General features: G+C 42.8%; 1 protein-coding gene across 5 annotated transcripts in view; it reads right to left on the reverse strand.

Annotated features, from left to right (window-relative positions):
- Positions 1-14,504, reverse strand: part of LOC144503789 (collagen alpha-3(VI) chain-like) — a 342,857-nt gene that overhangs the window by 296,458 nt on the left and 31,895 nt on the right. For 3 of the 5 annotated variants that reach the window (XM_078228671.1, XM_078228670.1, XM_078228672.1), the window contains exons 2-4: positions 7,880-7,977; positions 6,231-6,839; positions 485-1,084 (exon numbers count right to left, since the gene is read on the reverse strand). In XM_078228671.1, coding sequence (XP_078084797.1) covers positions 485-1,084; positions 6,231-6,839; positions 7,880-7,949 — 1,279 coding nt within the window. In that variant the 5' untranslated portion in view covers positions 7,950-7,977. The remainder of the gene's footprint in view (positions 1-484; positions 1,085-6,230; positions 6,840-7,879; positions 7,978-14,504) is intronic. The other 2 variants (XM_078228673.1, XM_078228675.1) reach the window with 2 other exon arrangements.

The raw sequence follows: 14,504 nt of genomic DNA on the forward strand, positions 1-14,504 counted from the left end.
CTCTGAATGTTTCTCTCTCCACAGATGTTGCCAGGCCTGCTGAGTATTTCCAGTATTTTCTGTTTTTTTTAAATTTCAGATTGCCAGCAGTCTTTTACTTTTGTTTCAAGGTTACTGCAGAAACAAGTCATTCAGCCCAGCAGGTCCCTGCTGGTGTTTCATGTCCACACGAGCCTACCACTCTCATTTTCTTTCAACTCACCATATCATTATTTCCACACCCTAGCCTTGGTTACACACTTGTTACAAACGTCCCATGAAAATAAACTCTTGCCCCATCATTTACCCACCTGTTAAAACGCTCAGACAGAAGCTGGGAATTAATCAAACGAGCATGGGTGACTGCTCTTCCAACTCTGGCTAAGTTTGTAACAAATCTATTTGGTCATTTTGGGTTATTATTAATCAGCTTCAAGGCGACAATAAGGCTCTCGCATGTCTGTTAGGTTGCAAACAGTTGGGACGAAATTCAGATTATACGTACCTTCGTTTATAACCAGAGGCTCAAGAATGAGTTCCTTCCGAGCCACTGCTGAGACCAATGGTAAAAACTGTTGCTGCAAGTTAGCAATATCGCGGAAATCCGAGATCAGGGAAGTAAAGGAAGAATCGGTTGAAAGCTGTACGAGTTCATTAGAGTTGGCATCTCTACCTCCGATAGAAAATGAGTATATACTACCTTGCTTAAGTAATAGTTCTGCCTGATTTATATCATCACTGGACTCACTAGATGTGATCATTATTACTGCCTGTGGAACCCCTTCTGATACCCTGCTGCCAGCAGCCGCAACAAAGTGATTATCGAATACAAACTGCACGGCTTCGCCAGTGTTAATCTCATCACCGCCTTTCTGTTGAAGTTGTTTCACAGCATCCAGGACCTCTGTTTTCGTGGAATATGTATTAAAATAGAACTCGGTATTGGGCTCATCACTGTATTGTACCACACCGATTTGGATTCTGTCAGGGCCGATCTCGAGATTGTCGATGAAATTTACGATAAAATCGCGTATATATTGAAAATTGCCACTTCCAACGTTGACTGATCCATCAATTAAGAAAATTAGGTCAGCCGATTCTTGCGCTTTAAAGAGAAAGACAAATGCAAAAGGTGAACATGTTAAAATCAGTGACCTGCATGCAAGGATTAACAGCTGAGAGATTAAACTGTGTGCAAAAATCTTGTGTCAAACTCATCTCAGTGAACAGAAACATAAAGCCGTGTCTGCCAGTCTGGGATTTTACACTCCATTCTGCATTCTTTGACCATTTTAAATACTTGCGACATTACTTCTGGGCTGGAGCATTTTTGATTTATTTTCATTTTGGACTGGTTCGTCACTATATTCTAATACAGGTTGCATATAATTCAGTTTAACAACTCAAACTTTTATCAAGATCTTTCAGTTTACCTTTTAGAAATTTACAGTCAATGCACTCAAATGGGGAAGAACCCAAAGTTACATATGAAGGAATAAATTAGACAGATGATCAATAGCCCATCGCCTCTTTCTCACTATAAGAACAGGTTGAAAATGTAGCCCTCTAATGTCCGGCTGACTTTAAAAAAACAATCTGACTCTAGGTGGCAGTTCAAAAAATAAAGAAGCATGATGTTTACAAAAAACTAATTAGGTTATTATTCTTTCTTATATATTTATCTCCTGTGGGCTACTTATTTTCTTTTGATCATGCATATCGATAGCATCATTGAAGGAAATGGAAACAAGTTGCTGGGCCCTAATGAACGAGTGAGCTGAACTAACAGCAGAGATAACACACAGCGATGCTTGAGAAGTTGTGGTGACTCAGAATATAACACAGCCAATGTATATTACTGGTGGACAAAGAAAATAAGAGCGCGGACATCTAAGATTCTCTCAATTGCTTTGAAGTTTGTTAGCTCCCCTCCCTCTAAATGTTGAATAATGACTTCCCTCAATGATGTCACCCCAACCCTCTGTTTAAACAAAGACAATACTCCAGAAATAGTCAACACAAAAAACATGAGAATGTTTAAGTTGACAGTGATTCTTTATCACATTTTATTTTCATCAGGAAAATTCTTGCTTTAAATGGTCTTTGTGACTGTTTTAACCTTGAATCTATATTTAACAATGTGGTCTGATATTAACATAGCCAATACTTCTGAAAGTATTTGCTGTTAAGGAGTTGATCACCTAACTTGGCTCGAGCTGATTCTCAGGGATGACCATCATACAAGGTTGCCTCAGACAAACCTTACCTCTTTCAATCAAGCCACTAGGTATTGACTAATATCTATATCAAGCATGCTGCTACTTCATGGAAGTGCATTGTAGGGGAACAACTTATATTTTTCTGAATGTATATTTTGTGAAGAAAGGCATTTTTAGGATGAAACAAGAATATTGAACTTACAATTTTATAGTACCTTTCATGTCCTCAGGACCTCTCAAAATGAATCACTGCCAATGAATTACTGCTGAAATGTAGTTATTGTTAGGTGGACAAACACCAGGACCAACTTGCACAATATCTATGGTTACATGTTTACCATTGTTGGTAGCAGAGTTGGGAATGGTTTCACATGATAGTTAAGGGCACGCAAAAAGAATACTATCACATTGAGGAAATGTATTGATTTAAGAACAATTTCCTAGTATTCATTGATACCAATACTGCAAGAGGGGAAAACACAGATTATCTATCCACTTAAGTCAGTGTGCCTGTTTATGGCCCAGATGTCATCGTTGTTGGAGCTGCAAGGTCCCATTTCACTCTTATTTTCCCCTCCTCTCCTGAAGGCACCGATTCATGTTGTGGTGTTATTCCTCAAGCCAGTGCAAGACAAATGGTCATTCATCTTGGTTCGCACTGTTGCTTCACAGTGCCAGGGTTCAATTCTCAACTTGGGTCACTGTCTGCGTGGAGTTTGCACATTCTCCCTGTGTCTGCGTGGGTTTCCTCTGGTGCTCCGGTTTCCTCCCACAGTCCAAAGATGTGTGGGTTAGATTGATTGACCATACTAAATTGCCCCTTAGTGTCCTGGGATGTGTAGGTTAGAGGGATTAGCAGGGTAAATGTATAGGGTTGTAGGGTTGGGCCTGTGGTGGGATTGTTGTCATAGAAATCATAGAAACCCTACAATGCAGAAAGAGGCCATTTGGCCCATCGAGTCTGCACCGACCACAATCCCACCCAGACCCTACCCCCATATCCCTACATATTTAGCCACTAGTCAGTGCAGACTCGATGAGCCGAATGGCCTCCTTCTGCACTGTAGGGTTTCTATGATCTTCCATGAGCCTAGGCAGTCAGTTATGACAAGATGGTTAATAATTAGGGGTATCACAAACGAGTCAACCTCATCTTTACCTATCATCCACAGCAAATGTTTTTTTAAGGACAGATCACTGAATACTAATCAGCTGTGGAAACTCTGCTTGTTTTTTTACTTCCTCCCTTAACCTATGGACATTGAGAACCAAGTGTAGCTCCCCAATTGCTAAGCTGGCTCAGATCAGCATGAGCGACAACTTTCTGGTCACGACTGAAAGAATACTAAGCTAACCAACCGTGCTATCCAGGCAACAGCATGTACTGTTTGAGAGAGTAGCATTGGTCAGGTCTCAAGTGAACTGTGAATTTAGCACATTACCCTATTTGGTAAGGAGCAGCATTGCAAACTACCTAAACAATTAGATACTATCAGCCACAACAGAAATTCAGATGGTGACAACACTATGTGGTTAAAAAAAAACTTTGACAGATTCCTGTACAAAGATATTGAGCTCTGAGGCTTCATTTGCACATAATGGTAAGGATTATTTTAGTACATGGTGAACATTTTTCCACTTTATTTTTAAACGGTAATATTTACTTTTTTCTATATCCTGGCTGCCACCAACTCACTCTGTAATTAGCTCCAATGGTCCACATAGGTGTGACTCTTCCCTCCAATTTTTCCTTCCCACTTTGCTGGAAAACCTCATTTTGGCTCTCCCTGCCTAATGCAGCTGTGATTAGGAACGGAGTAAAACAGGACATGAACTTGAGTCCAGTCCCCACATTGTTCCACTGAATGTCAAGATAGCTACACTCACCATTTGCTACCATTCGTTCATTTGGATTTTAATCAAAGAATGCAGAATAAGTTAAAACCTTTTTGTGAATAATATTGTGCATGGTGTCACAGCCTTTCGTACAACACAAGCAGGTGTGTAAAAGTACATGGTGTGCACACAGCTGAAATATGGTGGAAGCAAAGCTTTTGGATGTTAATAGCAACACAAGTGAACAGATAGGTCAAGCACTGAGAAGACAAAGGATTTCCTGGCAGTCTGGTTGATTCCAAAGCTCCTTTGCTTTACTATTTCTCATAAGAGTGGATTCTGGAATTAAATTATCAGCATTATTATTTTAGAACTATCTAAACTTCATTCTTGATCATTTTTTCAACAATTCCACATTATTTTAATTTCTCTTATGTATGTTTTCTCCCCCACATTTCCCAAACCTGTCTGAATAGATAACCTTTAATCAATCTATATTCAGTGCCAGTTTTGATTCAATCACTTAGACATATCCAAGACTAGTACAAAGAAACTCACTCTGGTATTTCCTTCAGTGGAAAGTTTGGGAGCTTGGTACTTCCTGAATGGCAGCAAGAGCAAGGCAAGGGTTCTGAAGTGTTTATCTGGCATCAGAGTACGACTATATCAATCATTACACCATTCCGACATCTTAGGCACATTCAATACATCTTAATCCTCAGAGTGACTGACAAATCGACACAAAAAATACTTTTTGTAACCCCCTCAGTCGCAGTCAGAACATTTGATGTCACAAACAATCCTCAGGCTGCTATGACTGTTGCTATGGTGTGCCAGGCCAAAATAAAAGCAATTTCCATTGATATTAAAAGCTGTGAAGATTTTGAAGATATAGCCAACCAATGGAACCAACTCAACTGCCAACATTGCTCTCTCTCTCTGATAATACTTCATCTTCACGCAATTTTTCCACTTCCTTAAATTGATCTCGCAACATGTGGCAAATTAAAGCCAAAAAGTTAAGAACCTAACAGAAGTCAGAACTAGTCAGCACCACTGGAAGTTTCTAGTCCCCGAGCTTTCCATTTTATAATCCATCTTTATTTGGAACATCCCATTTTCTTCCATTCAGAACTGCTTCTGGGAGTTTATCCCAAATATTTGTTACTCTATTGCCAGGGTTTTTCCTAATGTGTCGACTGAAACCATTCTCACTGGCTGACATTTGTCCACCTGGTCCTAATTTCCCAACTTGATTTGAACAACTCTTTCTCTTACCACTCTGCCAAAATTTCTCGACCAAAATTCTGCTGACCACCATCTTATAAATCTAGACAAAGTCCGTTAATGAACCCTTCACCTATATTCCAAATGCGCTTCTTGAAAATAAGTTACATTTTGGATGCTTGGTCAAGCCATTTGCATGGTCGTGCCGCAGCAACTGTGAAATTATTTCCATTTCTCTGGATTCTGCTGTTGACAGTGCATTTTAGTTGTGATATGTTATTAAATTGTTGCAAGACGCTGATATGGATGCTTAATTAAAACATATACAATGATATGAGGGGCAGTGATGTTAGTAGAACATAAATTCTAAAGTAGATCTGCTCTTTGCTCATTAATTTAGCTTCAGAACCCAATTTACCTAGAGACATAGCTTTCAATATTTAAATACATATTGAAGCTCTTTGTCATTTTTCTCCCTGTCCAATTTTTCTCCCCCCTTTTCCTGATGGCGTTGACTCCATGCTGGACAATCATTCCAGTGATGAGGATAATCCTGTGATAATTTGCTAAAGTGGACATCTTCATACGTGAGTGCAGACGTCAAACAGGTAGGCTATTGATCCACGGAGGGCATCTTAGCCAAGTTCCATTCTGTCCACACATGCACTTTTCAGCAGGAGTTACTGTTCAGCAATCAGGAGCAGGTTACCCTGGCTGATTTTACTCCCTCCCAAGCCCAGGGCACTGAGGCCAATTGCAGCACCCTATTGCTTCCCTGGTTGAGATCAGCAAACTCAGCACAGACCAGGGGATTGAATCTGGAATCTTCCTGGTCTGTATAGTTCAGCTTTTTTCAATATTTGTGTCTTACTAACTGAACCATCAGGGGAGCCATTATTTCCCATTTTTAAAAGTCTCATAAACTGAGAAGTGTAAGCAAAGTAGCAGTGATACCAGCTAACTGTTTACCTGTGGTGTCTTTTATTATCCCATCAGATAATGGGTGTGCTGCTGCCGTGTGCACACTTGCCACTAAGTCGTTTACAATGCCCTTAAGTGCGGCAAAGTCATTGAGGTGATAAACAAACCTCTCATGAGGTGCACTCGCAATCTCCTTTAATTCCCATTCAACAGCTTGCTGAACTCCAATAGCAAAAATTATAGCTTCGGCTGACTTAAGGGAAGCAGACGGGGGGATTACATCATCCTGAGATCGTCCGTCTGTTAACACTATAATAATCTGTGGCACTCCTTGTTCCGCTCTACTCCCGGTGGCTTTAGTGAGCTGATCCTTGATTAGATATTCTAGCGCTAGTCCAGTTTTTGTGCCTCCCCCCTTATAAGACATGTTCCATATATGAAATAGGATGTCCTGCTTCGTAAAATATGTGTTTAAATGGAACTCTGCTTGTGGCTTCTCGCTGTACTGCACCAGGCCAAAGCGAAATCTGTTTTCTCCAATATCAAAAGCCTTTATAACCCTGAATAGAAACTCTCGCACATTTTGGAAATTTTCCTGGCCGATGCTCCAGGATGTATCCACTAGAAAGACTATGTCAGCCGCAACTGTTCTGTCATCTTTAAGAAAGAAAAGCTGTTTAGGACTGTCTTAAATATCGAGGCATTTTTTTTCTCTAAATACCACAGCATGTTATTAGTATTTATTTATTGTTCTTGTTGTAAGGATAAACACTTCCCCCCCCCACCTCCACCCTTCCCCACCTCCCCCACCCTTCTGTTTCCTCTTTCACCTGGGACCCACAGCCTATATCCCTCACATGCTGTCCCTTACTGCTCCTCACACCCCTTCACCTTGTTGAAATCTAAAGCAAAATGGATGGGGCTGAGGGGAGGTGGGCAGCCGGGTCATTTTAGGAGTTCCAAAGCTTCCTTTGCTGTTGTAGAGCATTCACTGAAATCCAATGCCTTCAAACCACGATGTGCAGAGGTAGATGAAGGAAGTGAAATATTATTTAAACAGAAAGAACAGCCTTTTTAGGAATTTTCAGACAACTTGCTCAAAATTCAGTTTCTCTGGTCCCAAACCTGGTGGGTGGTAAGCACTGCTAATAGGGTGGATGGGAAAGCTGCCCCCTTACTTTCTGCTAAGCCACTTGGAGCTGTGCAAGTGCAGCTTAAGGTAACTTTCCTGACCTGTGCTTCTCTCCCCTCAGTGGAGAAGTGTCCACTTTGCACTTACGCAAGGTAAGGAGGGTTTAATCATTGAAATAGGGGCAACGTGTGGGGGGATGGGGAAAGTGGACCCATTTATCCCACAAATCTATGGTGATCCTCAGTCATACACAAACTTCTTTTCACCAAAACATCTTCTTACAATATTTCAATATTAAAGAAAACAATCTTCATCAAGAAATTTTTCAACATTTCCAGTTAACATTGTTTCATGTCACCTTAGTTCGCATTGTATGTAGTAATATGAAATATATGTTTTACTTGTAGTTCCCTATGAAAGGTGACCTGTTAATGAGAAAAAGAAAAGGACTTACCTCAAAATTGTCTGAAAAGAAATCACCTTATTTCTACAAATGCTGACACAGATCATTATAAAAGGAGGTGAGCATCTTCAACAAACCCAGCTATATTACCCTAGTGCTTACCCTGTTGTGCTTGAGTGAAATAGATTAGGTTGAAGAGTGCGAACAACAGTGCACCACGCAGTTTACTCATTTCTGCAACTATGTGGTGGGTGAGTGACCTGAAATAAAAATAAATCACCGTTAGTTAGCAGGAAGGAAAACTCTGTTCTAATCCGATCATTTCTGAAATACAGAACATACACCATCCAAGGTACAATTAATGCAACAGTGACGCAAACATGCAAAGCTCCTTATCCGAGAGCCACTGTCAGCCTCAGTAAATAAACACATCAGGGGGCGTGGACCTGAGCTGTACAGAACAGAAAGATCCCAAATACAGGCAGTTGGAGCAGATCCACAGGTTCAAATTGAGCACAGCAGCTCAAAGTTTGAGACGTATTAAGATTAACCAGCTTAGTTTCCACTTCTTAAGTGTGCACTGTTGGGAAGTGGTCAGGGAAAGATGGATCACTGTGCTGTGGCTCACCAGCACTGCCTGTCAACACTAATGGTTTAAACTCATGGGTTGCCAATGGTCAGGATTAATGATCAATCTTCTGGACAGTGCTGTGCACAAGCCAGCAGAGTGATCACTGGGGAATTAAAAGACGAGATTTTTCAAAAAATTTCTCTAACACTTCTGTCATCATTTATAAAAGAGTGAGCATTGATGGCGGTAGAACAGATGCCAATGTTGATGGGGGGGAGAGGAGAAGAGAGATACCTGCGCTGATGAGGGGGGAGAGAGATGCCGGCACTGATAGGGAAAGAAGGAATGAGAGATGCTGGCATTGACTGGGGAGAGGGGAAGCCCCTGAGAACTCTGTGGTGGGGTGTGGGCAAGTTTTTTCTTGGTTTGATGAGGGAGCCAGATCTCAGTGCAGCCAGTTTACCGGCGTGTTTAGGCCCTGCCCTTCAAAATGACGGTGTGAAATACACCCTCCTGTTTTTTTTGACAAAGTGTCATAAGATCTGGAGAAAAAGCTGTCTGTTTCTCTGGAGAGAAACTCACCAGTTTTCAGTCAAATTCTGACACTCTGGGTGCGATCTTACCTGCCGCTCACGCCATGCACCCGCTGTCGTGAAGTTGGAAAATTTGGCACCCAGCCAAATCTCTGTTCACTGCAGTGGGATGGGAAAATCCCGCTGGCATGAAGCATGGTAACATTCCGGCCTTTGCCATTTTTTGGTAAGATTCAGCCCAATAAATGTGACCAAACATATATCAGCAAAACACATATTGCGTAATACATTGCATTTACATTGCTCTTGAGCAAAATAGGGCATGTACAGATCTAATCCTAAACAGTTTTGATTAGTTCATTGAAAACTGAAGATTTCTGAACACATGCGCAAAAGGAACCTCCACAGACATTATAGTATGTACCTGTTGAGGAAAACAGAATGACAGAATGACCTAACTTCCACTCAAATCATACTAATGGCACACCCAGCCAAGCTAACACCATCTTTGTTCCGTTCTGTTCCTGTTGACTCCAGCAACCAAACATCCTGATCCTCAACTAAGTAATCCGGTGGTATGGATACGGAAAACTATTCCAATAGTTTCACTGTTCCAACTATTTCATTAGTTTCACTGAATCAGTAAGTAAGTAGTACAGGGGCCAGCTTGATAGGATACACCTTGAAAGGGTACTGAAATCAGAAGCTTGGTATGTCAGGGAATGCTATGCATTTTAAGAGCTGACACTTTCATATTGAATTGTACTTTCTTTCACTTGTTGTCAGTGGTAAGCTACCTGCTAGTGCAGAGGCATAGATAATTAATTAGGACTAGTTAGAACTGGTTCCCTAGCCAAGGACCTAACCTTTGTAATTTCAGCTAGCATAAATATGACCTTTTTTCTAGCGCATAGAGATCAGCCGCAGCACAGAACTTGGGAACTTGAGGAAATTCGATGAAATGAGGAAAATGGTGCCATTCCAGAACAAAGGAGTGGACTTAGAGAAGGAGCAGGATACATATCCTGAGTACCAAAGAATAGAGGCATTATTTAAGTAAACCGGTGAGTGATTGGTTGGTGAGTTTTATGTTTCTGCTCTTTAAGCTGGGGCTGGAGAGGTATAAATATGATATTATATTCATTGCTTAACTAGTTAGACTACTCCAATTTTTCACTGACTGATATTTCTAAACTTGAAACCCTAATTATGGCAAATTAGAACATTATTAAGGACATATGGAAAATCAAATCACAATCGAGCAGAATCAGTATGGTTTAACGGAAGGGAAATCAAATATATTGGAATTCTTTGAGGATATAACAAGTAGCGTAGATAATAGAGAACCAATTGAAGAGGGGCGGCACGGTAGCACAGTGGTTAGCACTGCTGCTTCACAGCTCCAGGGACTGGGTTCGATTCCCGGCTTGGGTCACTGTCTGTGTGGAGTTTGCACATTCTCCTCGTGTCTGCGTGGGTTTCCTCCGGGTGCTCCGGTTTCCTCCCACTGTCCAAAGATGTGCGGGTTAGGTTGATTGGCCATGCTAAAAATTACCCTTAGTGTCCTGAGATGCGTAGGTTGGAGGAATTAGTGGGTAGATATGGGGGTAGGGCCTGGGTGGGATTGTGGTCAGTGCAGACTTGATGGGGGGAATGGCCTCTTTCTGTACTGTAGGGTTTCTATGATTTCTAAGTGTAGATTTGGATTTTCAAGAGGTATTCTGTAATATGCCACCTAAAAGGCTTCATATAAAGAGGGTGTATTGATGGGCAAGAATGGAGTATAAATGTGGGAAAACGTGAGCTTGTCCCCTCTGGTGGGAAAAAGAGAAAAGCAGAATAGTATACAGATGGAGAAAGAATATAGAACGCTATGGTGCAGAGGAATCTGAGTATCCTTGTACAAGAATCACAAAACTTTAACATGCAGATACAGCAATTAATTAGGAAGGCAGATGGAATACAAAGCAGTCCAAGAATTGCCAGGTCCTGACTCCCTTACCACTTGATCTGAATTTTTGGTCTGACTAGGTACTGCAAGTAAATAAAGAGCACTATACTGCTCCAGAAGCTCCTCTTTTTTGTCTACTAAAGAAAAGGGTAGATTGAATAGGGATCAGGAGCTCCACACCATACTAATGCTGAGAGCTGTAGACCCCGTGAATGAATTTTATCTGGAAACAGAGGCCATAGAAACATAAAAACATAGAAAAACGACAGCACAAACAGGCCCTTCGGCCCCACAAGTTGTGCCGAACATATCCCTACCTTTTAGGCCTACCTATAACCCTCCATCCTATTAAGTCCCATGTACTCATCCAGGAGTCTCTTAAAAGACCCTATTGAGTTTGCCTCCACCACCACTGACAGCAGCCGATTCCACTTGCCCACCACCTTCTGTGTGAAAAACTTCCCCCTAACATTTCCCCTGTACCTACCCCCCAGCACCTTAAACCTGTGTCCTCTCGTAGCAGCCATTTCCACCCTGGGAAAAAGCCTCTGAGAGTCCACCCGACCTATGCCTCTCAACATCTTATATACCTCTATTAGGTCTCCTCTCATCCTACATCTCTCCAAGGAGAAAAGACCAAGCTCCCTCAGCCTATCCTCATAAGGCATGCCACTCAATCCAGGCAACATCCTTTCAATCTTTTCCACATCCTTCCTGTAATGAGGCGACCATACATTAAAATCCTTAGTACAGTATTATTGCAGGAGGTGAATAATAAATTAAGACCAGTCGCATATCCATTCAGGGTAGGATATGTCCAATTATACAATCTCTGCCCCTTGGGTAAAAACACTTCAGGATAAAGTGATTGGAGGTGCCCCGACTGGCCCCATGTGTGTTTGAGGGAGCCTGAGAAAAAGATATGGGATCAAACAAATGGAATTTTCCCAGATGAGAAGGATATACAATTGGATGGATCTCCTTGGAGATTGAGGGATAAAGGCAGACCGGATGTGGACTCTGTGATCCCAAGGCAGAGGTGGAGTTGGCCTTGAAATTGTTCAATCACTGAGTCCCCAAAAGGCTGAATTGGCTGTATGTGATAACTCACACCACCGCATTCCCTCCACTTTCTACCATGTGCTTCCATTCTATTTGTACTTGGAAATTGTTAACCGAGATTTGGCAATCTGAGAGTGTAGGGCAGCATTGTTACATGCAATCCTTGAAGCTACAACTAGAAACTAGGATCAGTAGTACAGACAAAAAGTCAAGGCCCACTCCAAAAGAGAGCTTCAGTGAGAATGTAAAAAGAGGGTCAAAGAATTCAGCAAATGAAGAGTGGCAGAAAGTACCCACTCTGATCCTTTACAGCTGGAGATGGTGGCAGCAGCCATCCAGGAAAGGGAGTGGACAAGAGAGGTTCCATTACCACTAGGTCTTACAAAGAACAAAGAACAGTACAGCACAGGAAACAGGCCCTTCGGCCCTCCAAGCCTGTGCCGCTCCTTGGTCCAACTAGACCAATCGTTTGTATCCCTCCATTCCCAGACTGCTTAAGGAAGTGCAAACAAAAAACAAATCCGCACTTAAAGAGAAACAGGAATAAACTCAAGATTAGGAGTCCCATTTGGAGCAACTGATGTGATGGAAGGAGAATAATGCTAATAATGTGACAGTATGTAGTGGGGTCTCTGCCAGCACTTGGCTCTGGTGGGGAAGGGCACCATGCAGGAGAAATAGTTGGCTCCTGTGAGTCCCTCCACGCAGGGTACTGTGTCTTCAACAGGTTGAGGCTGAAGAACCAGAGGACATAAGGAGAAAGGAAGGATTGTAGGAATAAGGATTGGAGGAAGTGTATTGAGATGAATAGAAAACTGGTTGGCAGAGAGGAAACAAAGAGTAGGAATTAATGGGTCCTTTTCAAATTGGTAGGCAGTAACTAGTGGGATGCCACAGGGATCGGTGCTCAGACCCCAGCTATTCACAACATATATTAACGGTTTGGATGAGGGAACAAAATGTAACATCTCAAAGTTTGCAGATGATACCAAGTTGGGTGGGAGGGTGAACTGTGACGAGGATGCAGAGATCATTCAGAATGATCTGGACAGGTTAGTTGAATGGGATAATTAATGGCAGATGCAATATAATTCGGATAAGTGTGAGGTTATTCACAATGGAAGCAAAAACAAGAAGGCAGATTACTACCTGAATGGCTGTAAACTGGGAGAGGGGAGTGTGCAGCAGGACCTGGGTGTCCTTGTGCATCGGTCACTGAAGGTAAGCATGCAGGTGTGGCAGGCGGTAAAGAAGGCAAATGGCATGTTGGCCTTTGTTGCGAGGAGTTTCGAGTACAGGAGCAGGGATGTGTTGTTGCAACAATACAGGGCCTTGGTGATGCCACACCTAGAGTATTGTGTGCAGTTTTGGTCTCCTTTTCTGAGGAAGGATGTTCTTGCTCTCGAGAGAATGCAGCAAAGGGCTGCAGGTTGATTCCAGGGATGGCGGGATGATTTATGAGGAGAGATTGACTAGGTTAGGATTGCTTTCGCTGGAGCTCAGACGAATGAGGTGGGGATATCTTAGAGACTCATAAAATTCTAACAGGCCGAGACAGGATAGATGCCGGGAGGATGTTCCCGATGGTGGGTGTGTCCAGAACCAGGAGTCACAGTCTGAGGATTCAGGGTAGACCATTTAGGACGAAGGTGAGGAGACATTTCTTCACCCAAAGAACGGTGAGCCTGTGGAATTCATTACCAGAGGAAGTAGTTGATGCCAAAACTCATTGTTCCACAGGAGCAGGCTGAGGTGATTTTTGTGTTTAAAATCGGAGGTTTTTTCCGAAACCAGAAGTAGGCCCAGGAGAGGCCTGGGAAGGTTTTTGGTGGGTTTAAAAGCAAGCTTTTGAGCGGGCAGCGTTGTAGCGGACAGTGGAGTAAGCAGGGAGCAGAGTGAGAGCTGTAAGGGCTTTGGCACTAAGGGCTTAGGCAGAAGGGGTGAGGCGGGGTAAGTTTAATTCGTTTTGTTGTCTCTTCAATTACAAATCTTAAGTTCAGTCTGTGTGGATTCCGAGGAAAAGGGGGGGAAAATAGCTCATTGTTCCATTGGAGCAACTCTATCTGCCAGTGGTATTGGCAAGGTATCCAGAGGGGATGGGTGTGAAGGCAGTGCAATGTTCCTCTTGCAGTATGTTTGAGGTGAGGGACGACGACAGTGTCCCTGCTGATTACACCTGTGGGAAGTGCACCCATCTGCAGCTCCTCCAAAACCGTGTTAGGGAACTGGAGTCGGAGTTGGATGAACTTAGGATCATTAGGGAGGCAGAGGTGGCCACAGACAGACGCTTCATGGATAGAGTTACTCCAGGAAAGGAAAATAGATGGGTGACAGTGAGAGGGGCTGGGAGGAAGCAGTCAGTGCAGGGATCCCCTGTGGTCGTTCCCCTTAGCAACACGTATTCCGCTTTGGATGCAGTTGAGGGGGACGACATACCAGTGGTGAGCCGCAGTGAGCGGATCTCCAGCACTGAGTCCGTCCCTGTGGCTCGGGAGGGTAAGGGGGAGAGCGGGAGGGAAATAGTTATTGGGGACTCGTTAGTTAGAGGGATAGATAGGAGGTTCTGTGGCAGCACGGATGGTATGTTGCCTACCGGATGCCAGGTTCTGTGACGTCTCGGACCGTGTTTTCCGGATTCTTAAGGGGGAGGGGGAACAGTCACAAGTCGTG

The sequence above is a fragment of the Mustelus asterias genome, chromosome 14 (assembly GCF_964213995.1).
Source record: "Mustelus asterias chromosome 14, sMusAst1.hap1.1, whole genome shotgun sequence".
NCBI lineage: Eukaryota > Metazoa > Chordata > Chondrichthyes > Carcharhiniformes > Triakidae > Mustelus > Mustelus asterias.